Source organism: Mesoplodon mirus (genome assembly GCF_964341445.2).
Source record: "Mesoplodon mirus genome assembly, chromosome: 1".
Classification (NCBI taxonomy): Eukaryota; Metazoa; Chordata; class Mammalia; order Artiodactyla; family Ziphiidae; genus Mesoplodon; species Mesoplodon mirus.
In genome coordinates this window covers 221,991,820-222,015,308 of record NC_138976.1, presented here as the reverse complement: position 1 = coordinate 222,015,308, position 23,489 = coordinate 221,991,820, and the positions used below count along the sequence as shown (strand labels likewise).

Below are 23,489 nucleotides of genomic sequence, written 5' to 3'. Positions count from 1 at the left end.
CGTGAGTAGTGATGTGGAGCATCTTTTCATGTGCTTACTGATCATTTGTGTATCTTCTTTGGAGAAATATGTATTCAAGTCCTTTGTCCATTTTTTTTAAGGAATTTTGCCTTTTTATTTTATTTTATTTTATTTATTTATGGCTGTTTTGGGTCTTCGTTTCTGTGCGAGGGCTTTCTTTAGTTGCGACAAACGGGGTCCACTCTTCATCGCAGTGCACGGGCCTCTCACTATTGCGGCCTCTCTTGTTGTGGAGCACAGGCTCCAGACGCGCAGGCTCAGTAGTTGTGGCTCACGGGCCTAGTTGCTCTGCGGCATGTGGGATCTTCCCAGACCAGGGCTCGAACCCGTGTCCCCTGCATTGGCAGGCAGATTCTCAACCACTGCGCCACCAGAGAATCCCCTTTGTTCATTTTTTTGTTGTTGTTGTTTTGTTTTGTTTTGTTTTTTGCGGTACGCGGGCCTCTCACTGCTGTGGCTTCTCCCGTTGCGGAGCACAGGCTCCGGACGCGCAGGCTCAGCGGCCATGGCTCACGGGCCCAGCCGCTCCACGGCATGTGGGATCTTCCCGGACTGGGGCATGAACCCGTGTCCCCTGCACCGGCAGGCGGACTCTCAACCACTGCGCCACCAGGGAAGCCCCCCTTTGTCCATTTTTGATCAGTTGTTTGTTTCTGTGTTGTTGAGGAGTTCTTATATAGTCTGCGTATTAACCTCTTATGAAACATATGATTAAAATATACATTTCTGGATGCCAGGAACCTGTCTTAAGGTTCTTTTTTTAAAAAAATAAATTTATTTATTTAATTTTTGGCTACATTGGGTCCTTGTTGCTGCACACGGGCTTTCTTTTAGTTGCAGTGAGCAGGGGCTACTCTTTGTTGTGGTGCGTGGGCTTCTCACTGCGGTGGCTTCTCTTGTTGCGGACATGGGCTCTAGGTGCACGGGCTTCAGTAACTGTGGCACTTGGGCTCAGTAGTTGTGGCTCAAGGGCTCAGTTGCTCCGAGGCATGTGGGATCTTCCTGAACTAGGGCTCGAACCTGTGTCCCCTGCATTGGCAGGCGGATTCTTTTTTTTTTTTTTTTGTGGTACGTGGGCCTCTCACTGTTGTGGCCTCTCCTGTTGCGGAGCACAGGCTCCGGACGCGCAGGCTCAGTGGCCATGGCTCACGGCCCCAGCCGCTCCACGGCACGTGGGATCCTCCCAGACCGGGGCACGAACCCGTGTCCCCTGCATCGGCAGGCGGACTCTCAACCACTGTGCCACCAGGGAAGCCCCTTAAGGTCTTTTTAATTCCCCCAAAGCACTTGGCACCTTGTAGATGATCAACAAGAGCCTGGTGAAAGAATAGCCACAAAGTGTGGTAGGTCAGAGGCAGCTTGAAACTAAGTTTGCAGAAGGGGTATGAAGAGCATTTTCCAGGCAAGTCCGAGACCCGTTACCTCTGGAGGGCAGCCGGGAATCAGGGAGCCCCCTGCTCCCAAAGGACTACCTTGGAGATGAAGAGGAGGGAGCAGAGAGTGAATGAACTCTTAGCCTTTATTAAAAAGAAGACAAGGAGAGTCCCAGTCCCCAAACATCCCCTGGAACAGATACACTGTAGGCCGGGCTATGGGAGGTCAGATGGACAGGTGGACCCTCTGGAAGAGGGCAGTTCCAGGGCAGGGGCCACACACCTGAGCATCTGAAAGACCCTCGAGGGTGAAAGAAAGCAGAGCACAGCACACACGACCTCTGTGCCCAAACACATGCCAGGGGGACCCCTCCCTGCAAGGGTGGGCAGGGGATCCCTGGAGCTCCGGACACCCAACTAGCGGGTGGAACCTGTGAAAGGCTGAATCCTGACCTCCTAGACACAGAGCATTTGGGGGCTTCTCTGTCTTCTGGGAAACAGGATGTGGTGATTGCAGGCTTGGGCTAAAAGGATGTGGCTGAAGAGGGAAATGGGGATTTGATGCTCTTCCTTACATGGGGTTCCTGCGAGGATGAGGGAAGTGGGAGCTGCCCAGATCCAGGCTGCTTACTCTGGGTTACAGCAGCTGTGGGCACCGTGGCAGAGCGCCTGGGGGAAGAGGTCTGTTCCCCATCAGGCCGGAGGGACACTGAGCGTTCAACCTCATGGGAAGTGGGCCTGGGGGATGGGATGGGGTGGGCCCGACTTGTTTTCTGTTTGTGCTTCAGTAGAACACCTTCTCCAGATACACATTCAGAAACATCCCCGAGGGGTCCAGCTTTTCTCGGATGGCACAGAACTTCGGAAAGGCAGGATACATTTTCTCAAAGTCCTTACGGGTGCAGTTGTGGGCCTGAGGAAGCAACCAGATACAACAGGCCTTGTTCCCTGAAACCGGCATTTCAGCGGGGCTGCAAACAGGCACCCACGTCTGGATGCCTGCATGTGTGACGTTCCTACCCCCAGGCACACACAACACATACATGCACGCATTCATTCACATGCACCTATAATGTAGAGACCCAAAGAGGAGGGAGGAAGTTCTTGGGAAGTAAAGAAGGAAGGTGTTAAAATGCAGCATTAAACTTCCCGTTCCCTTTGCCACCCGGCAGTGTGTCCGAGGAGAGGGCTCTGGCCCCAATTCAACTGCTAATTAGTAAGTAAGTCCCGTCACCTCTGAGAGACCCCTAGTTTCCTGTCTGTTAAATGGACCCACTGCCTTATCCTGCTCGTAGGGTTACTATGAGAATGAAATAAAATGAAAGGTGAGGAAGTTTTCTGAAATCTCTGAGAGAATTACAGTCACTGGGCTGTTGGAACATGAATGCAGAGGGAAGATGGGTCTGGTTAGGGTCGTGGAGGCCCTCCTTCCTGTCACTTGCTCAGCCCAAGTTTCCCCACATCTAAGCCTTGGGCAGGCAGGGCAACAGGGAGGAGAGGCGCCCTCTGGTGGAAGCCCCGGCTCACGGCAGCTGCCCAGCTGACACCCGGCATGAAACATCCTACCTTGGCCCAGTGGGGCCTGCCCCCCACCTTCTTCATGATGGTCTCGTAGGCCAGCCAGTAGTCCAGCCGCGGCACGTCCTTGCCGTAGGGCCTGGGGAGGAGGCAGAGGAGGTGAGGCCCTGTCCCTGCTTTGCACGGTCCCACCCACTGTTATCAGGCACCTTGCCTGTGCCGGCCCAGCACTGGGCTCTGCCCTCAGGACACGGACAGCGGTGACCCAGCACCTTGAGGGCTTCTGCTCAGAAGGATGTGGAAAAGGTTGACATCCTCCTGCATATTTTTTAACCGGCCACTGAAAGTTGTCATGGGTTTAAATAATTTTAAAGATTTGTGTGTGTGTATGTATATATATATATATATATATATATATATATATATATATATATATATACACATACACACAGATACACACATATATATGTATGTATATTTATATACTCATGTAGCTTGAAGATTTCAATTTTAAATCTAAATATTAAAAAATGTAAATTAAAAAATTTAATGTAAAAATTACTTTAAGGATTATATATATATATATATATATACACACACATACACACACACAAATCTTTTCTGTGGCCAGGATCAGGGAAGCCTCCCGGGAGAAGGTGGCATTTGAACTGGCCTTGAAAGCTGGGGAAGGAGAGGGGTCCCTTCAAAGCAGGGGGGCAGGGTGGGGGTAGGGAGCCCAGCCCCACCTCGCCCCCTCCACGAGTTGGTCACCTGTACATGATGATGTTCATGTAGCAGCTGTCGCGCTGGAAGCAGGGGCTCAGCAGGATGTCGTCCCCCCGGGCGAAGCGCACCTCCACGGGGTAGTGGGCCACCACCTTGGGGTGCGCCTCCAGCATGGCCTTCAGCTCCAGCAGGGCCTCTTTGGTCTTCTCTCTGCACTCGGCCCAGGGGGATGGAACCCAGACCTCAAGAAAGGGCCTCCTGAGCTCCCATGAGGCTCTGCACGGCTTCCCAGCCTTGGGGGCCTCGGGGATCCCGGTCCCCAGGAGGTCCCTTCCTCGTGGCTGCTCTCAAAGTCCTCCTCACAGAAGAGGAGACCTACCAACTGCTCCCAGCTCAGATCCGAGGGCCCCCGCCCAATCGGGGGCTCCCCTTGGGTCTCTGACCACAGCTGTCCCATGCCCCGGCCTCCTCTCCTTCAGACAGAGTCAGGTCACTCTGATTCCAAGACTTCTACTTTTTCTAATAGTCCTTCCCCAAGAGTGTGGTGGCCTCAGCCCCTGAACATGGTAACAGGGGCATCCCTTAAGCCCCGGGCACCCCCCCCACCCCCCCGCCTTTTCTTGGAGAGGGACAAAGAGGGGCAATTCAGAGAGAAAGCTGCAGTGATCTGGGCTACAGACCTAGCCTCAGCCCCGAGGGGGTGTGTCCCTCGGGACTGAGATGCAGAGTACCAGTCCCCAGCCTGCTCCATGGACTCTGCCGACCAAGGGACAACGCAGGGGACAGTCTTTCAGAAAAACCAGATGCTGGCCAGGAAGCACTATGCTTCAAGCCCAAGCTTGCTGTTACCCGGCCGCATGGCTGGAAAGGAGCTGATGGGGAAAGCAGAGGGGATCCCCTGGCTGGTTTCCCTGAGAGTCACAATGGTGCAAGGGCACCGGATGGGGATTCAGAGCCTCCAGTTTGCCCCCCACTAATAACAGGTAGAACAGGGAGCTTGGTTGGCAGTGTACGTGCTAGGGCAGATCCCAAGGGGATCTGTTTGTTGCTGACCTGCCCGCAGGCTGGCCCACACAGCCCCTACCTGGGAATGGCCCAGTCCTGCACGTGTTGCTTGAAGCGGCACTCGTAGGTGAAGATCTTGTGGCTGCGGTTGCAGTGTTCCTTCTTCCCATTGAACAGGAGCCAGAAGAAAAAACGGTTGATCCAGCCCACGAGGCCTGGCAGGAAGGTGCTGGGGGGGCAGGGCAGAGGGGCCTGTGATCATCGAATTATCCAGCAGTGAGTGAGTGAGTGCCGGCTGTTTGCTGGGCACTGGGCCGAGTCCTTTACAAACCAGGACTTCATTCTCCACACACTCTGCCATGTACGCTTACCTACAGCCTGGAAACCCCTCCAGGGAGCATGAATATCGCCCTCCGTCACTCTCTCCATGGCTGCCCCATGATCCAGTTATGGATTTTATCTCACATTTTATCCCTCTCTTCCCCTTTAATGACTAGGTTATTTTCAGGGTTTGGGTTTGGTGAAAAACCCAAACTGTGATTTAAAAAAAAAAACACATAACATAAAATTTACCATCTTAACCATTGTTTAAGTGTACAGTTCAGTAGTGTTAAGTATATTCACATCGCTGTGTGGTGCATCTCCAGAATCTTGCAAAACTGAAGCTCTTTCTCCACTAAGCAACAGCTCCCTCCCATTGCGCCCTCCCTCTAGCCCGTGGCAACCCCCATTCTACTTCGTGTCTCGATGAATTTGACTACTCTGGGTGCCTCATAAAAATGGAATCACACACTATTTGTCCTTTTATGTGTCTGGCTTATTTCACTTAGCATAATGTTTTCAAGATTCATTCACATCATAGCATGTGTCAGGATTTCCTTCCTTTTTAAGGCTGGATAGTATTCCGGTGCATGGACATACCCCATTTTGTTTATCCAGTCATCCATCAGATACCTGTGTTGCTTCCACCTTTTGGCTGTTGTAATGATGTTGCTGTGAGCACAAGTGTGTAAATATCTCTTTGAAATCGTGCTTTCAATTCTTTCTGTTATATACTCAGAAGTGGAATTGCTGGGTCATCTGGAAATTCTATTTTTAAGTTTTTGAGAAACCTCCATACTGTTTTCCCTAGTGGTTGCACCATTTTACATTCCCACCAACAGCACAAAAGGGTCCAATTTCTCCACATCCTCACCAAAACCTGTCATTTTCGGTGTAGTACCACCACAAGCCACACCATAACAAAGGTCTTTGTACTTATATCCTTACCAGATTGTTGGGGCAAAGGGCAGGCAGAGTTTTAATTTCAGCAGGTTGCTGCCAGTTTAATTTACATAAGGACTGTAGTAATTCACCCTCCTTCCACACCTGGCCATCCTGGGAGGACTTGATTGTTGTAAGTGGCCAGTGGGGGCCAGTGGCCTAGCATGGGGTCTGGGCTCATGGATTGCTGTGTTTGGAAATGAGCTGCCCAAGGAATTGCAAAGGGAAGGCTCTGCGCTTCTTGGGCCACGAAGGAGCTGTCACCTGGCTTTCTGCTCTGGGAAACTCATTCACCAAGTCACATTCTTCCAAATGTATACTTACACACACACACACACAAATTAAAGTTCATTTTTTTTGTCTTTATAAAATAAATAAATTTTCACTGTAGATGTGTTGGGAAGCCAAGAAAGCAAAACCAGCCTTCTCCTTGTTTCTCCTTCTCCTGCAGGGGTTGGGAGGCTGAAGGGTACACGCTGCAGGGGTGGGGTCGGGGGGTGAGAAGGGTAAAAGCTGCAGGGGGTGGAGAGGAAGGGTACGTGCTACAGGGGGTGGAACGGGAGGAGAATGCCGTCTCTCTCAAGGCAGATGCTCTCTGGTGTCCCAGGCCAGCATGGCCATGGGGCGGCTCCCACCAGCCCCAGGGCACAGGGCTGTTCTCAGCACAGGAGCTGAGCTTGACCCTGGTCCTGGCTGACCCTCCAGGGACCTGTTCCTGAGAGAGCCTGTCTCTCTCTCCTGGTCATCCAGGGCCAACACCATCACCCCTAAGGTTGACCGCTACTGAACACCTCAAGGACAGGGACCAAGCTTTTCATTAGCATTTCCCACACAAATCCTATGAGCCTCCTCTAGGTGCCAGGCGTTCTTAGGGGCTCTGAGGATTGACAGTGACAGGGCAGACAGCATCCCTGCCCTCATGGGGCTACAGTGAGTCTGATCACAAAGCAACCATCAAGTCACCAGGTACCCAATCAATTATGTTAATTTTCATTCCCGCATCCTTGGGAACATAGTTCAGCGAGAGGCCCAGAGCTGCAGGGATAAGGCTGGGTGGATGCAGTTTCCAGAAGACACGAAAAGGGGGCCACGTGGGCTGTGCTCAGAGGTCATGGAGCTCCCTCGGAGCATCCGCCCTGGCTGGGATGCGCCAACTGTGATTTAGAGCCCAATTTATTTGGATGCTCCCTGGGCCCGGACTCCACAGACACAAGCACATAAAGCTGCCAGGCTGCCGTGATGGAAGTGGGGAGAAGCTGGCTGGGCATTTTCCACTCTCACCCCTGATCCGTTCTCTGATGGAGCGAAGGCCTCTAGGCTGGGCTCACCGTCTTGAAAAAGACACCAAAGTCCTCAAGATAAAAGACTAGATGGCTACATTTGATAAAATTACATACATCTACACATCATAAAACACCATGAAAGTGAAAGATAAGACACTGACAGGGAGAAGGTGATGCAACACACATAACCAGCAAAGGACTGGTGCTCAAAATACATGGAAATAAAGCTGTACAAAACACTAAGAAAAAAACAACCCAAGTTTTTAAAAGAACAAAATATGTAAATGGGCACCTCACAGAAGAGGAATCTGAAAGATCAATAAACTGAAAAGCTGGGCAACCTTATTAATAATCAGGGAAATAAGAATTAAAAACCATAATGAGGTACCATTTAACACACAGCATACAAAAATTTAAAAGCCTGACAGGTCCAATTTTGTCCAGCTTATGGAAGACAGAGAATCTTACAGTGCTTGGCAGTTAACTTGGTATTACTACTTAGGCGAACAACTTGATCTTATAAAACTAAAGATGCTTATACTTGGTGACCCAGGAATTCCACTCATGATTATATACTCAAGACATCAGAAGCAATTTTCCAGAATGCTCACAGGAACGTTGTTTGTAATGGACAAAAAAATTCCTGGAAACAACCCAAATATCCATCAACAAGAGCATGGATAAATACATTGTGGTAAATGCATACAGTGAAAAATGAATAATTACAGCTATTCATATCAACATGGAAAAATATCATTATCAAAGCTGAATTACCAATTTGTTATTTCAGGATTCAGAATACTACAGTATCAATAAAAGCAAGAGGATGATAAGCATAAAGTTTGGGGTGGTGGTTGACCTTCTGGGGGAGATACTGTGATCTGGGAGCTCCACCAAGAGGACTCCAATTTTACTAGTGTTGTCTCACTTCTTAATATGGGAGCAACAACAAGATGTGGGTGCTTACTCTATTACTCTTTATATTTTAAATTTGTGTTGCCTATATTATTTACATGTATGAAACATTTCAAAAATCTTTACCTGATGCCATTCCATGCCTTGGCTGGATACAGAGTCACCACTCAAGGCCCCATAAAACCTTCCCCATCACTCATAGTTACATGTTTGGTGGCAGACATGGAGCCTGAGCCTGAGCACAGACTTCAGGCTGGGAAGGAGGTAAAAAAACAGGACAATACGAAGCTTTACAACACCTGTGAGCCAGGGAGTGAGGCTTGGGCACTGGTATTTTTTAAAAAGCTCCCCAGGGTTGAAAACCCCTGCTCTGGACCCAGGAGACAGACCCAGTTTGCAGAACTAGGTAGGATGCTGTTCTTTTGATGGACCACATCAGCAACAGCATATGGCAGGTGCTGGGAAAAGAGACACGTGCATTCCTACCTGATCCAGAGCAGGAACTCCAGTAAATAGAATCCAACAGCATAGTCCCAAAACCAGTTGGCTGAAGAGGAGGGAGGCTGGGAAGCAGAATCTGTGGTCAGTTTGGGGCCAGAGCTGAGTGGCTCCTTAGAGGGAGATGTGTCCCGGGAGAGGCTGTGTGTGTGTCATGGGGGAAGGGTGACCCACCTGCCAGGACGATTGAAAGCCTCACTTCCTACTGCTGATTCCCGTGCCCTATCCCCTCTGTCTCATGCTGTTGTATATGTTCCTGTATTCATGTATGTTGCACAAGACAAAAATGTGCATCTGTCCCTCGTCTTCAGAGCCCATGAGCCGGGTGTCCAGCCATCATCATTTATGAACCCTACGCCAGCCCCTTACACACAGTAGGTGTCCTGGCTTTTGCCTGACTTGTTCAGTCAATGTCATCCTAAGTGATGGTTTTGTTTTCTTCTGCTGGGAAGCAGCTTGTTTGCTAAGGTCACGGTGGGGAGACAAAACCAAGGGTTTCTTCACCTGTACGGTTGGGGGTGGGAAAGATGGGGGTGCTGGAGGGAAGGTGGGAGGTATTAGCTAGCTTCTGAGGTCTAGCCCATCTTCCTAGGACTCAGCGTATCCTGTCCTGCCCACACCTCTGTCCCCTGTTCCCCTGCCCCACATCTAGATAGTCCCTTGACCTCACCCCTACGCATCCCTCCCCGCAGACACGTGGACCCCTACTGGGCCCACCTTCCTTCTCCCTTCCACCCTCTGGCCTTCTGTGCTTCTCTCCTCAGGCTCAGTGATGCTCACCCTTGCTTTTCCTCTCACTTCTCACGGATCATCAGCACGATAACAGATGTCAGGCGCCCTGGGAGCTGGCGCGGGCGGGGGGGTGGGGACGTGTGGGAATGGCGCGCTGTGTGTGAGGAGGGGAAGATGCCCCGGCTACCTTGTTGGTGTGGTCCTGGTAGATGACGCTGACGTTCTCGCTGTGCGGGAACCAGAGGAAGCGGAAGTATTCGGATTTTTTCAGGTGGCTGTCCAGGTTGTCAAGAACCTGTCCGAGGCAGGAGGAAGGAGCAGAGATTGTATTGGTCACAGGATGATGGTGGGGATGCTGGAAGTCAGAGCCCAGCATCAAAAGAAAATACCTTTTTTCAAAAGAAAAAAGCCTCATGTCCCCTCTAGACGAGGGTGGGCTCCCTGATGGCCAAGCCCTCCAGGTGGGCTGGTCGTGAGCCACAGGAGGGCATTGGAGGAGAGGACAGGAAGCCAGGACAAAGGACTGTGACGATGGCTTCCTGCATGTAAAGTCGGGTTTGAAGATTCAGCTTCTCGGCCATTTTTCCTTCCCTTGTGTGTCTTTCCTTTCCTTTCCTATTCCCTTCCTCCCATCCAGCACGTGTATCTATCCTGGGGCTTCCAGCCTGAATTCTGGAAGAGTCCCAGGAAAGCCACCACGAGGGTGCAGTGTAGAGCCTGTGACACCTCTCTGAGTCAGACCGCCCTCTCCACTGACCCGCTGTGACTTTGCACAATTCCTCCCTCCCCCAGCCCCAGCTTGGATTCCTCACCGATCGAAGGTCTGGTGAGGTCAGCCCACTGCCCCATTCAGGGGGCCTACAGAGCCGCGGGGGCTCTCCATGGAGCATGGCTTATTAAGGCCCTCCCTTTATTTTCTGAGGCTGAGGGGTGATGCAGGATAGACAGTACCTCTGTCAAGGTTGAGGGAAAGGAAGTCTCCTGCAAGGAGAACTGGGGCACGCACTGCAGCGTGATGGTGAGGATGACTCCAAGGCAGCCCAGGTGCACGCGTGCCGCCTGGAACACCTCTGCGTTGCTGGACTCAGAGCACTCGAGAATGGTCCCGTCGGCCGCCAGGAGGGTCAGCGCTACCACCTGGCAGTGGGAGAAGAGCCACATTCCAGAACCCCTAGGCTTTGCGTGAAGCCCTCACTTCCCCGTTTGTCCTTGGAAGTGAGGCCAGGTGTCTCCTAGTCCCGGAAGACCACCATCATCTGGTCACAGGGAACTTTCCCAGCTGGGTCTCCATTCACAGCCTGAAGGATCCTCAGTCTTGGGGGAGGGAGAAAGGGGAAATGGGGAGAAGGAGGCTGTGTCTGGGTGGCATCAGCCCTCAGCAGGGAGGGGGCCCATATATCACATGTGGCTCCGTGGGACCCCGGTGGCTTGTCCTCCCACCGCTGCCTTGATCATCCTGTGGACTTCACACTCAGGATGCAGCGAGCTGGTCCTCTGCCCGGAAGAAGTCTAAGATGAGACAGGCTCCAAAGAGTCCTGAGGCCCTGGGTACAGGTGGCTTGTGAAGGCAAAGGGAGGATGTGTGTGCATCTGGGGGAGAGCCGGCCCTGCTGTCCTAACACGCAGCCCGGGGACCAGGGTCCCCTGCAGGCTCTCTCTGCCTGTTGCCCCCCTGGGCACCAACTCGAGTCCATCTTCTCATTCGGGGACCTCTCACTTGCCTCAGGAACTAGATTCCCCTACTTGGCCACACACAACTGGAAACCTCTGGTCTCTGCAAAGAGTGGGCTGCGCAGTTGAAGACAGGTGGTTATCGTCAGTATCCTTGCCCTTGGCCCCATTTCCAGAGGAATCCTCTTTCACTGCCGGTTGAAGTACTTCTCCACACCCTCCTACCTGCTCATTTGGATGGAAATTGCTTCCGACATGTGCAGTTGGTGGCTGGGTGCTCAGGGTGAGAGAACAGATAAAGCTGAACTAATTCTAATTAACGGCAACCAAGACGAAAGAGGAGAAATTGGGGCAGAAATGGGGCACGGTGGCCCTCTGTGGGAGTGAGGGCGTCAGAGTGATTTTTATAAAAACCAGACTTTGTCTGAGATCCAGGGCAGAGCATGAGTGACACACTGCAGCAGGGTCCAGTGACAATAAAGGTGGACAACGATTCACCAGCTGTGTGACCTTAGGCATGTGATTTAACCTCTCTGTTTCCTCCTCTGTGAAATGAGGATAATAACCAACTCAGAGAGAGTATGTGAAGCACCCAGCTAACTGTCTGGGGTTCAGTGGATACTAAAGACACCAGTCCCCCCATCTCCTGCATGCAGGGGCCCATCCTGCTCAGCTGAGCCTCCTCAGGGAAGTGGTCAGCAAATCTCATGTGCGTTTTGATTTCTGACCACTCAGAATTCTTTTCCATACTCTGCTGATCGTTTTGTAGAAACTGAGGCAACCAGCTTGACCTCACCCCTGGAGAGTAGACTAGGACTGTGGCCAAATCTCGGGAGGGCTGGTTTATTATCCTTCACCCCCAGTTACCACTGGGCTCTCCTGGACAGCGATCGCCACTCTGAGGGGGTAACGACAAGTCTAGGGAGGGCTGTGACTGCCTGGGAATCAGGTTCCACAAAACCTACCTTGCTTTGCTTTGTGGTCAAATGCCCTGGGCCTTTCCCCTTCCCTGGCTCACGGCATCTCCTCAGGATGCCTCTCCCTTGCCTGGTGATTCTCTGAGGCTTTTGTGCTTGAAGGAGGGGGGAGGAAAAGGACAAGGGCCACCAGTGTGAATGCATAAGGGTGATGAGAAAGCGAAGTGCGGATTTAAGGAACAGTAACTCTGAAGTGGCTCCTCCTCGTGGTGTGTGAGAGAACAGAGTGAATCCTTGGAAAGCGCTGTTGGCCATTTCCTTTCCACCCCATGCAGCTCTGGACCGGAGCACGTGGGACCAGCTCCCAGAAGCCACAGTCAGACAGCACCTGCCGGGGTGTCCGTCTTCCTCAGAACAGAGGAGCCGTGCTCCTGGCTGGTTGACTGGGGAACACGTTAAGCCATCGGTGCGGTCAGTGCCGCCACGCCGCTGAAATTTCTTTGACAGCGTGGAGTGTGGGCTCTGGAAAGGGCCTTGTTCTACATACAAACCCATCACAAACATGTATTGAGCACCAACTGTGTACACCCAGCGAAGCACCCTGCACGCATTGCTTTTGTGATCGTCCCCATTCTCCAGGGGGGCAAACTGAGGCAGCCAGAGGTAAAGAGACCCGTCCCCTCCCTGGTCACACAGACAATAGTCAAAGAGCTGGGAGGCAAAAGCCAAACCCCAGCACTTAGCAGTGATGCTCCGATGGCCAGAGGCCACATGGCCCAGAGTGTAGGTGGACTTCAGCAGGGAAGCACATGGTGAGCTATGGCCAGCGTGAGGGTCTCCCTCTCTCCCCCGAGGGTGAGCGGCCCGCCTCCACGGGTACCCCCAGCAGCCTGCTTCACGGAGCCACAGCCTGGCCTGTTAGAAGGTCCTCCTAATACTGAAAGTTTAAAGGAGTTTGCCCCCCAAAGGGGTGGCTCCTGACACAGGTGTCATGAACTGTCATCCAGCCCCCTGGCATGGACACATGCTGTCGCATTGAACACCCTCCCTGGGTTGAGGAGTATTCTCCCCAGGTGACAGCTGAAAACAGGGATGTCCAGAGGAGTGAAAAACCTGCCCACATGCTGCACATAGCGCACATCGGACTTAGGTCTGGGGCCCAGGTCTGAGCCCCAAACTTGTGCCTCAAACTGGGCTCTCGTGAAGTTTAAGAAATGCTTTTTGGTGAAGGTCAGGTGCGGATCCCAGGCCCGCCTGTGCTGGGCTCCTTCCTGGCTCCTCCCCGACTTGCTAATCTGGAAAGGCCCCTTGCCTTGCCTGGCTCCTGCCTCAGACCTTTCAATGGGGATGGAACCCTTTGCTCTGCTTGCCCTTTTCCCCAGGGTGGCCAGGAGGCTCCTGAGAGGCAGGGCTGCGTCCACATGCACGAGGGCGCCTTCGTCACTTGTGTCTGCTGGGAAGGGATGAGGGTTAGGGGAGACGATGTTTCTGAAGGACCCCTGCCGAGTCTCCGTCAGAGGTGAGACTGGATGGGTTTGAGGCCCTCGCGGAGCTGTGCCGACACGGCCCTGGAGCACCTGCTTGTCCAGCAGCCACGGTGCAAAGGGTGAAAGGGGCTCCGTCCCATCCTCCCCTCTCCCTGGCAGTCAGCGGTGAAGCAGATAGGCTCACCTGGGTGGCCAGGATACCGTGCTTGATCCCCGTGTTGTGCGTTCCGGATCCGATGACGCCAGCTGCAGTCACGTCTGACACGGCTCCCAGGCTGGAGGGAGGGGGAGGGACGAAGGGACCAGTTAGGCTTCCTGTGACAATGCTCCCTGGGGTTTCGGTGTGAGGCCCCTCAGAGCAGAATAGTTGATCCATCTCCTGCCTGGGAATCTCGTCCCCAACTTATCACATCTTAGATCGTCTGACTCAAGCCAGCCCTTGTCTGTGGGCCGCGTGGCCCGTCAGATGAGCTAGTGGGGGTATGGCTCAGCTCTGAGGGGAGGCCTGCCTGCCTGCCTCGGGCTTTCTGCAGCCTAGAACATCCCTTTCCTCCGACCTCCATCTGCCAGCGATATCTTCTCCACCAACCACAGGCCAAACGCTCCTACTAAGACTTCTCCAGACCCAGCCTATCGAGGCCTATAGAGTTCCCGTGTCAGAATTGCACACACAACCGTCCCAGGATTCTAGGAGGACACAGGAGAAGGAGACCACGTCGCCCCCCACTCAGAAACCTCCAGGGTCCCCCGGGGCCCCCAGGATCAAGCCCGCACCCCTCAGCCTGGTGTTCCAGGCCCTGGAACAAATAATAAGAGGATGCTGTGTGCACGAGGACCAGATTCCTAAAGGGGAGAAAGACGCCTCCACCGGCGTGGGCTCTGAGGACAGGAATTAGAAAGATGTGTTCAGGTCTCAGGGTCCAGGAAAGAGGGTGGGTCAGGAGTTTTTAAGAAATCTTACTTCTCAGGAGCTTTCTCTGAGACATCCCAGCCCCGGCTGAAAGGAGAAAGGAGCCAGTGTTTACAGAAGGCCCACTGGGGACCAAGGAGATTGGAGCTTTGCACGCTACACGACAGCTTCACAATAGCCCAGTTGCCTTGGTTCACACTGGAGAAATGGGCCCGGCCAGGAGGGCGGGGATCAGACCCAACCTGGCCCTCAGCGCAGACCCAGGGCCCCTGAGGCAGGAGGGTCCTGGCTTCCAAAGAGGCAGGTTGACAATGATGAGAAAATCTAGCCTCATAACCCTCCTGCAATGGGGCCTGGGGCGGCCCTGGTGAAACAGGAAGAGGATGAAAGAAACCAAAGCCTCTTCCTTCCTCTGCTCTCACCCTTGTGTCACTCTGGCCTTTTTGCCCACATGAGTTGGGTGACTTGGTGATATCACCCCTTGTGAAAATACCAGAATGTTAAAAGAAGACCACAGAAATCCTGTCCCAGGGAATGCCCCAGCATGTGGAAAGGCAGATGCACGAAGATGTTCATCACAGCATCATGAACGATAGTGAAGAACTGAGGACCACCGTGTGCCCATGACGGGAGGGGATGGTTCACCAACCTGCAGTATGTCTATGCTTGTCCACGAAGCTCACAGAGACTAAAGAGCAACACGGAAATGGGCTTGGGACCACGTTGAAAGAAAGAGCTGATCTAAGTGTCCATTGACAGATGAATGGATAAGGATGCGGTACCTATATACAATGGAGTATTATACAGCCATAAAAAAGAATGAAATAATGCCATTTGCAACAACATGGATGGACCTCGAGATGATCATACTAAGTGAAGTAAGTCAGACAGAGAAAGACTAACACCATATGCTATCACTTATATGTGGAATCTAAAATACAACACAAATGAACTTATTTACAAACCACAAGTAGACTCACAGACATAGAAAACAAACTTACGGTTACCAAAGGGGAAAGAGAGGGATAAATTAGGAGTTTGGATTAACAGATACACACTACTATATATAAGATGGATAACCAACAAGGACCTACTGTATAGCACAGGAAACTATATTCAATATCTTGGAATAACCTATAATGGAAAAGAATCTGTAAAAGAATACATGCACACACGTATATGAAACTGAATCACTTTCCTGTATACCTGAAACTAACACAACACTGTAAATCAACTATGCTTCAGTAAAAATAAATAAGTAAAAGAAATAAGCTGGATAAACGTGAGGCCCTCAGGGAAGAAGTCCTAGGAAGGAAGGATTAGACTTTAGTCCCCCGAGGGGTGGAGAGAACAAGCCAAGGGGAGGGGTCACTTCCGGAGTCTGTGGAGCAAGACAGAGCCAGGAAAATGAAGGGGAAACCGACACTTACTTAGTAATTACTAGGTGGGGCACCTTTGACTCAGGCAGGCCTCTGAGCGCCCCTATTTCACAGACCCATTTTCTAGATGAGAACTCTGAGGCCCAGAAGGGTCAAGGAACTTGCGTGACAGCTGGTATGAGGTAGAAGCAGGATCCGCACCCAGGCCCGCTTCCGGAGCTGGGGTCTTCACCAAGCTGCTGTCCTCCCTCTTAGGAGCAGCGCCTGTGTCCCGCTCCCTCTGGCTCACCACACAGTGGGAGCTCCAGAGCTTTCCAGCTGCGTGACTTTGAGAAGCACCTTTGCCTCAAGATCCTGCTTTCTGTGTCCTTAAATGGGGGTTCTGGTCCTTCCTCCCAGGGATGATGATATGATGAGAAAGGGCATCAAGCCACCGGCATGCGGCCTGACACAGCTCTGTGCTTCCCCCCAAGCCCCCAGCCACTCCCGAGGTCCCCACAGCATCCTTGGAGCTGCAGACCTAGGTGGCCCCTGGGATACACAGGACAGGCCATCCAAACTCCCTTTGAGAGGCAGATGAGCCCTGTGCAGGCAGGTACTTGAGGAGGACTGGGTCCCCAGGGAGGACAGAGATAATATCATGAACAGGGCACAGAGATGCTCCAGGGCCCAGAAGCTAAAGCCTGTGATTAACAAAACATATCTCCTGTCGTCGCTGGTCACGGAGATGTGTCCGCTAGCTGCACGCAGACCCCTGTACACTCCCACACCTTCCCTCTCCTGGGCTTTCACTCATGCTGCTCTCTCTGCCTGAATCCCTTCTCTCCTCGCATTTTTCTGGTTCACATCAGGTCATCCTTTAGGGCTCAGCCAAGGGGCCCCCTCCTGCACGAAGCCTGCCCTGATTCCCATCCATTCACACATTTCCCTGCCTGCCAAGGCTGAACATGGGCCCCCAAGAACCCCACGGTGCCCTGAACACTTCTCTGACATTGAGCCTCTTGCTTTGTGTCACGCTTGTCACTTCGTGGGTCTGCCTCCCCCACCCTACAGGGAGCTCCTTGTGAGTGGGTCTGGGTTTTATTCATCCTGGCCTCTTCTGGGCCTGAACAAAGCCTGCACATGGTAGACACTCCATAAATGTTTGAGTTGCCATGACCCTTGGAGAGGCAGAAACAGAATGGTTTTCAGAGTGAAAAAGTATAGTGATGTCTCAGGGCCTGCACTGAGAAAGCTAGGTGAATGGACCACTCACACTTGAAGACCAACCACAGGCTTCTATGGTGGCAATTTCCAGCTGTGAAGAGATTGCTACCCCAATATCCAAAATAATTCTGTCACTTGTTTCTAGTGGTTGAAACCCCACAGTTAGACATTCACTCCTTTGGCTGCATTCAGCCAAATTTATTTCCTATTTCAGTGGAAGCCTCCTGATATTAAACTTGAGCATTTACTGATACCATGTTTGGAAGGAGAAACAAGTGAAGCCACATATAGGTATACCAGGAAGCCCTGTGTCTCAATCAGCATGGTCTTCTTCTTCTCTGACTGCTTACTTTGTATATCTTTCGTTTGGGTTCATATCGTTTTATTGCAAGTTTTAAGAAAGGCTTAATGCATGTTTTTCCCATCCCTGTACTAGACTTTTTTTTTAATGCTAGTCTATTTGTTTCTATTCTCACACAATAGCCCCTGAACACAGGGGATGGGGAGATGGGTGCTCTGTGGGGGAGGAACAGGGGTCCAGAGAAACAGGTGCATCCTAAGAAGTGCTTCTCTCTGGCTCCTGACAGATGCTTGAGTGTCCAGCCAAGGCCAGGGCAGGGAGCAGGGGCCATCACTGGCCCACCTGGGAATCAGGGAGGTGGCTCTTACTTGGACAAGGCCAGGCCGTGCTTGTCCAACTGTGGGTGCAGGTCAGCCAGGAGGATGCCGGCCTCCACGGTCACCTGCTTCTTCTCCATGTCCACCTGCAAGAGACCAGCAGAGATTGGGATGAACTAGGCCGTTGCCCAGTCCTTGTCCTGTAGTCCCGCAGGGCTGTGAGTACAAGCATGTCTCCCGCTGCAGGCAGCCAAAGGGGTGCAGGCAGAGCCCTAGAGTGCTGGGGCTTTGGGACTATTCTGCGTAACTCTTCTTTTTTTTTTTTTTTAGAAGATGTTGGGGGTAGTTTATTAATTAATTAATTTATTTTTGCTGTGTTGGGTCTTCGTTTCTGTGCGAGGGCTTTCTCTAGTTGCGGCAAGTGGGGGCCACTCTTCATCGCGGTGGGCGGGCCTCTCACTATCGCGGCCTCTCTTGTTGCGGAGCACAGGCTCCAGACGTGCAGGCTCAGTAGTTGTGGCTCACGGGCCTAGTTGCTCTGCGGCATGTGGGATCCTCCCGGACCAGGGCTCGAACCCGTGTCCCCTGCATTAGCAGGCAGATTCTCAACCACTGCGCCACCAGGGAAGCCCTGCGTAACCCTTCTTTTCACAGGGGAAAGAAATAAGAAGCAGGGAAGAGAAGGGATTTGCCCGAGTCACTGCGGGGCTGGGAGAACTGTGCTGTGTCCTGACACCCACGCCCCCAACCACGACTGTCCCGGGGGCTGGGGGAGGAGCAGTCTCCCTCCCTTTCCCAGCGAGGAGACTGAAGTTCAGGGACTTGAAGTCACTTGCCCAAGGTCACACAAACATCGGTGGCGGAACCGAGATGAGAATCCCATCTGTGTGACTCCAAAACACACACCCCATTGACCCCGAGCCCAGAGCCCGGCAAAATCAATTACCGGAGGCCAGTCCTCACTAATGAGCGATCAGAGTTAATTTCTGCCATGACTGATGTCTGGGCTGGAACATTTTCTACGGGGTGGTGACCGTCAGCCTCAGCAAATCAGGAAACACATAGTAGAGAGAAACCCGGAACCTCTGCTACCAGAGCTGGAGGGAAGGTTACCTGGCAAAAATTACAGCTCAGGAGAGCTGGCCCCGTCAGGCCAGGTGAGAACAGGAGTCCTCCTAACAGGTGGCATGCCGGCCAGTACTCTCACTCCCAGGCGGGCACCTGAGGTGGTGGTGGTGGGGCCTGAATCCATGGCTGAATTGCATGGACGGTATCCCAGCACAGGGCTGATGTCAGACCCCTGAGTCTGCGGCCCGCTCTGCTGTTGATCGGCTGTGTGACCTTAGGCAAATCACTCTCCCTCTCTGATCTTCAGTCTCCCCATACGTAAAACAAGTTAAGTGCAAAGCCTTCTGGATTTGTCATTGTGAGTCCACCTCTGGGGGCCTGACTTGTCATTCTTGTTCTAGAGAAGTGGAGAGGAGGCTCTGGCTGGAGGGGAGGAAGGACATCCTCTCCGTGGCCACAAGGGGGCGCACAGACCAGACGAGAGGCCTGAGCAAGCCCAGGCAGGGCCCCGGTGAGGGGATCACCGGGGACCAGGAATTGGGGGAGTCACTTTGGGACTCAGAGGTGGGGAGGGGATAAGGCCCAAGGGAAAAGGCTAAGGAGTCTCCGCCTGGACTCTGAGACGGAGACCATGGCTGCCCGGCAAGGGGTCCAGCAGAGGTGGGGAGCCCCGGGCTTCAAGTACCTTGAGGACGCGGTTCATCTTGCCCATGTGGATCATGAAGCCGTCGGTGCAGGCGATGTCTGAAGGTGAGTGGCCACCGCCCACCACCTTCACCCGCTTTTTCTGCTGCCTGGCCAGGGCCAGCACCTGCTGAGGCAACGCCTGCGTCAGCCCCGGCCCAGGCCTTTCTCCGTGACGCCTCAGGGCCGCCCAGGTTCTGGGCCCCCAGCCCCCCGAGGCCCTGCCTGGCTGGAGGCCGCTGTGCAGGCCACTCCGGGAAAGAGCCAGAGAGACGGGCCGGGAAGCAAGCGGGAGGGAGAACCAAGGAAGCACCCCAAAGTGGGGCTCCTGGGCGTGTTCCCCGAGGCAGCTGGCAAACCTGATCACATTCTTCTCCTGGGCAAAACCTTTCAAAGTCACCTGGCACCTTCAGAAGAAGGCCCGTCTCCGCGTGTTGGCCCACATGGGCCTCAGCTCCCTCCCGGGGTGGGATGAAGGCTCCCGGGGGCAGGGGCGGTGGCTTAGTTTGACACTGTAGCCCCGTGTCTACACCGGGCCTGACGGGAATAGGCTGTCTCTAGTGATGTTGAATGAAGAAAGAAATGAATGCACGGTGTCACTCAAAGGAATCCATACTCTTTCACCCTTGTGTCTGGGCATGGAACACCAGTCTTAGGATTTATACCTCGAGGGGTTCCAGGGTCAAGGAAGATTGGGAAATGCTCCATAGCACTTGTCTTCCACGCCCACCCCCATGCGTGAAGCACGTTTAAGGCTGCAGGTTCTACTGACTGTCCATACAGTGAAGACATCTGTTTAACACCATCTCCCTCGCACTCCCTTGACCACACAACTATTTTTATTTCCCCCCCACCCCCCGACCCTACCAGCTCTCCAGGGAAACACGGGCCTGCAGTAGCCTCCTCCTACTTGTAATCCACAGTTGGGCAGGCTAGCACGGCTAGAAACAGCCTTCACATGCAGGACATCAGCACCCCTCCACCCTCTCCCCTCAGCTCAGAATGAAGCCTTTTGCCTCGGCATTCAAGGCCCTCAGATCTGTTCAAAGCCACTTCGCCTCCCAGCCTTCCTCTTCTGCCCTCCCCGTCCCCCATGCACCCTCCGGCAGCCACGTCTGACGACTCTCCAGGTGTCCTCCTCCCCCTCCTTCACCTCACACTGCCCTCGCCCAGCTCCCTGTGGAGCTCCTATGCATCCTCCAGGGCCCGGCTCAGGGACCACTTTCCTTCATTCTCATGCATGAGACGTTGGGGGTTTTGAATCCTGGTTTGGATCCTGGCTCTGACACTTACTGATATGGGAAAATTACAAAGCCTCTCTGGGCTTCAGTTTGCTCATCTGGAAAATGGGGATAATAATCACTACCTCACAGGGGGTTGTGGGGACGGGTGAGACCACAGATATGAAGCAGTGGTGCTGAGCACTTAGTGGTGACAGTGTCGTTCCCCCCACTCTCCTCCAAGTGCCCTCACACACACCTGTGCACAGACTCACACCCATGCACACACACGCAGCATGAATTTCTCCCTTCTCTGTGCTCTGCTGGCGCTAGTGAAACGTCTGCAGCCTCTGGGGTTAGTCACATGCAGCCTGTCTTAGGGGCAAAAGCCTTTTAAGGGCAGAAGTCGGGTCATGTCCATTCATTCATTCACTCACTGATTCAACAAATATTCAGTAAGTGCTTCCTGTGTACAGGTCACAGGGCTGGGTGCAGAGTTTAAAATGGAAAACAAGACAAACGTGGTCTTAAATCCTTATGAGGGAGAGAGACAAACGCATGCAAATGTTCACGTCAACGAAATAACCGCAGGTTTTGAACACGCAGTGAAAGAAATAAGCAAGGAGCTGAGATACAGAAGATGGGGAAATACTCAGATAAGATGGTCTGGGAAGCCTCTGAGGAGGTGATTTACTTTGACACCTAAAGGATGAAAAGGAGTCAGTCCCATTAAAAGCGATGGGACAGGCATCCCAGGCAGTGGGAACAGCAGATACTAAGGTACGGAGGTAGCGAGCCAGGGAGAGAGGGACCTTAGGGAGGCCGGAGAGACAGGCTCAGAAGATGCATGGCCTTGGGGTCAGGAGTTGGGGTTTTATTCCACAAACAATGAAAGCCTCTGAAGAGCGAGGAAGTAGCCCAATTCAACTTAGATTTTAAGAAAATTTACTTTTGCTGATTGTGGAAAGTGCATTTGAGGGAGGTAAGAACTGAAGCTGGGAGATCAGGGGTGAGGCCATCACAGGCCGTGGCATGTGAGGAAGGGATGGTGGCCTGGGCTTAGTGACAACAGTGCCGGAGAGAAGGAGGTGGGTTCTAGAAACTTCTGAGGCAGGACTTGCTGAGGTCCAATAAGGGACAGTGACCTACTTCCTGGCTTCTAGTTTGAGCAATCCCGTGGTTGGTACAGAGTCAGGGAAGACTACACTGGGACAGGTTGAAAGCAAACAAACATCAAAAACATCGTTTGGGGCATATAAGTGTGTGATGTCTTTGAAGAAAGAAGTCAAAAGCGAATCTGAAGTTCAGAGAAGAGACCTGAGCCAGAAATAAAAATCTGGCAGTCATTGGCAGACACCATAAGTGGTCACGCAGCAGCAGCGTTCAGCTGTAGCCGACCCCATGGAGCTGTCACCCCACCGGCAGTTCTGGGCTGGGGATGAGGGTCTTAGCTGGGAAGCCCACCTCCTCTCTGGGGCTAGCCTGGTCCGCAGGGCCCAGATGGAGCTGGAGGTCCAGCGGCTGGACCACTGTGCTCTGTGCTGAGATGGACACTCACCTCTCTGATCTCCTCCACGGACGTGGGCTGGTAGTACATCTCCGGGTAACAGCCATAGGTCCTCGCCCAGTTTTGGAATTTGACTCCTTTGTACCCATGGACCTGTGATAGGACAAAACCCGGGTCACCACCAGTAAGTGGTCTAGGGCTGCCCTGACCCCCATCCCACTGTCCCAACATCGTAGAGATGGGAGGCTGGGGCCACGGCGCTGGGCCACTGGGAAGCTCAAACACACAGTGGAAGCTCTAAAGCCGTGCACCCACGTGCGGGCTTCCTGCTACGATCTCCCTTGACCCCCATGGTCCGGGCAGCAGATCACGCAGAAAACTCGGTCCCTCCTTAGGAGAAGGGGGCTGCATGGGGTCAGGGGTGCAGCCCTGGGAGACAGCACAGCAGTCTTTCCTGGCCTGGAGGCCACAGCAGAGAGCCTTGGGGAAAAGACTCCCGTTTGTGGGATCCCCGCTGCGTGCCGGGCACTGTTCCGGGGTCCTCCACATGTCATATCTCTCCGCGTGTCATACCTTATTTAGGCCTTACAATAAAGCCACGAAATAGGTAATATTACTGTCATTTTCAGGAGCAGAAACTGAGGCCCAGAGAGGTAGAGTAACCTCCCCGAGCTCACAGAGCAACCAAGGAAAGACACAGGAGTCCAACCCCGGCCTTCCTCTTGCATCCCTTCCCCAGCACCCCTGTGGCTCCCCAGGGCCGCGAGTCCAATTCAAGAGCTTCCCCGTGGCCTCCCAGTAGCCCCACACCTGCCCTCATTTTGCCCTCCCAAGCCGGGTTCGCAGGCCCAGCCTGGATGCGGACCGGCAGGGCTGAACGGCTGGCCACGTGGCCCTACCATGGCTCCAGCGGTGGGTCAGTGGCCTTGGCGGACTCCGGCTTCCTCGTGGCGCAGAGCACAGGGCAGCGGGGTGCGGAGGCCAGGCGGAGCGGGGGGGCTGGAACCAGCAGCGTGGTGACGGTGACCGCGGGAGCTCAGGGCCGACTCTGCAGCTGCAGCACACAGAGGGGCTTGGGGCCCCGGCAGAGGTGGATAAACAGTGTGACGACAGGCTCCACCCAGACAAACAGCAGTGTGGCCTGCCCCCTGCCCCGGGGCTCCTCTCAGGCCGCAGGGCGGACAGGCAGCATTTACAAGGTGGCTGCTCTCTTCTGGAAAGCTGTTGAGCTCTGACACCAAGTATAGGCATTCTGGAGACGAAGGACCCCCGGCCTCGAAACTGGGTCCTTAACATCACCGGTCAGGGGAGGCTGTGACACGGGGGCCCGCGTGTTAGTTCATTTGTCAGAGCTGGGGGAGGGATGCACCAGGCTGCCCATCGCTATAGGGAGACAGAACGGGATGCTGGTGGCTGTAGCAGGGGGGCGCGGGGGACGGGGTATGGGGGGGCAGACGAGTGACCCTCAGACCAGGCAGAGTCTTCTAG

At 53.3% G+C, this 23,489-nt stretch overlaps 1 protein-coding gene across 2 annotated transcripts; it reads right to left on the bottom strand.

The window, feature by feature from the left end:
* Positions 1–1,441: 1,441 nt before the first annotated feature.
* Positions 1,442–23,150, bottom strand: LOC309802741 (L-gulonolactone oxidase). Of its 2 annotated transcripts, none has more exons than XM_082618543.1 (12): positions 22,901–23,150; positions 22,053–22,154; positions 19,276–19,404; positions 17,574–17,668; positions 13,594–13,684; positions 10,286–10,471; positions 9,522–9,629; positions 8,591–8,667; positions 4,723–4,872; positions 3,684–3,848; positions 2,961–3,051; positions 1,442–2,307 (listed from the first exon to the last, which is right to left on the bottom strand). In XM_082618543.1, the coding sequence occupies exons 1-12, from the start codon at positions 22,901–22,903 to the stop codon at positions 2,179–2,181; spliced, it is 1,326 nt and encodes a 441-aa protein (XP_082474669.1). In that variant the 5' UTR covers positions 22,904–23,150; the 3' UTR covers positions 1,442–2,178. The 2 variants fall into 2 exon arrangements, with proteins under 2 accessions (XP_082474669.1, XP_082474670.1); XM_082618544.1 differs by having other exon boundaries at positions 1,445–2,307; positions 19,276–19,401; positions 22,901–23,145.
* Between the last annotated feature and the right edge of the window lie 339 nt (positions 23,151–23,489).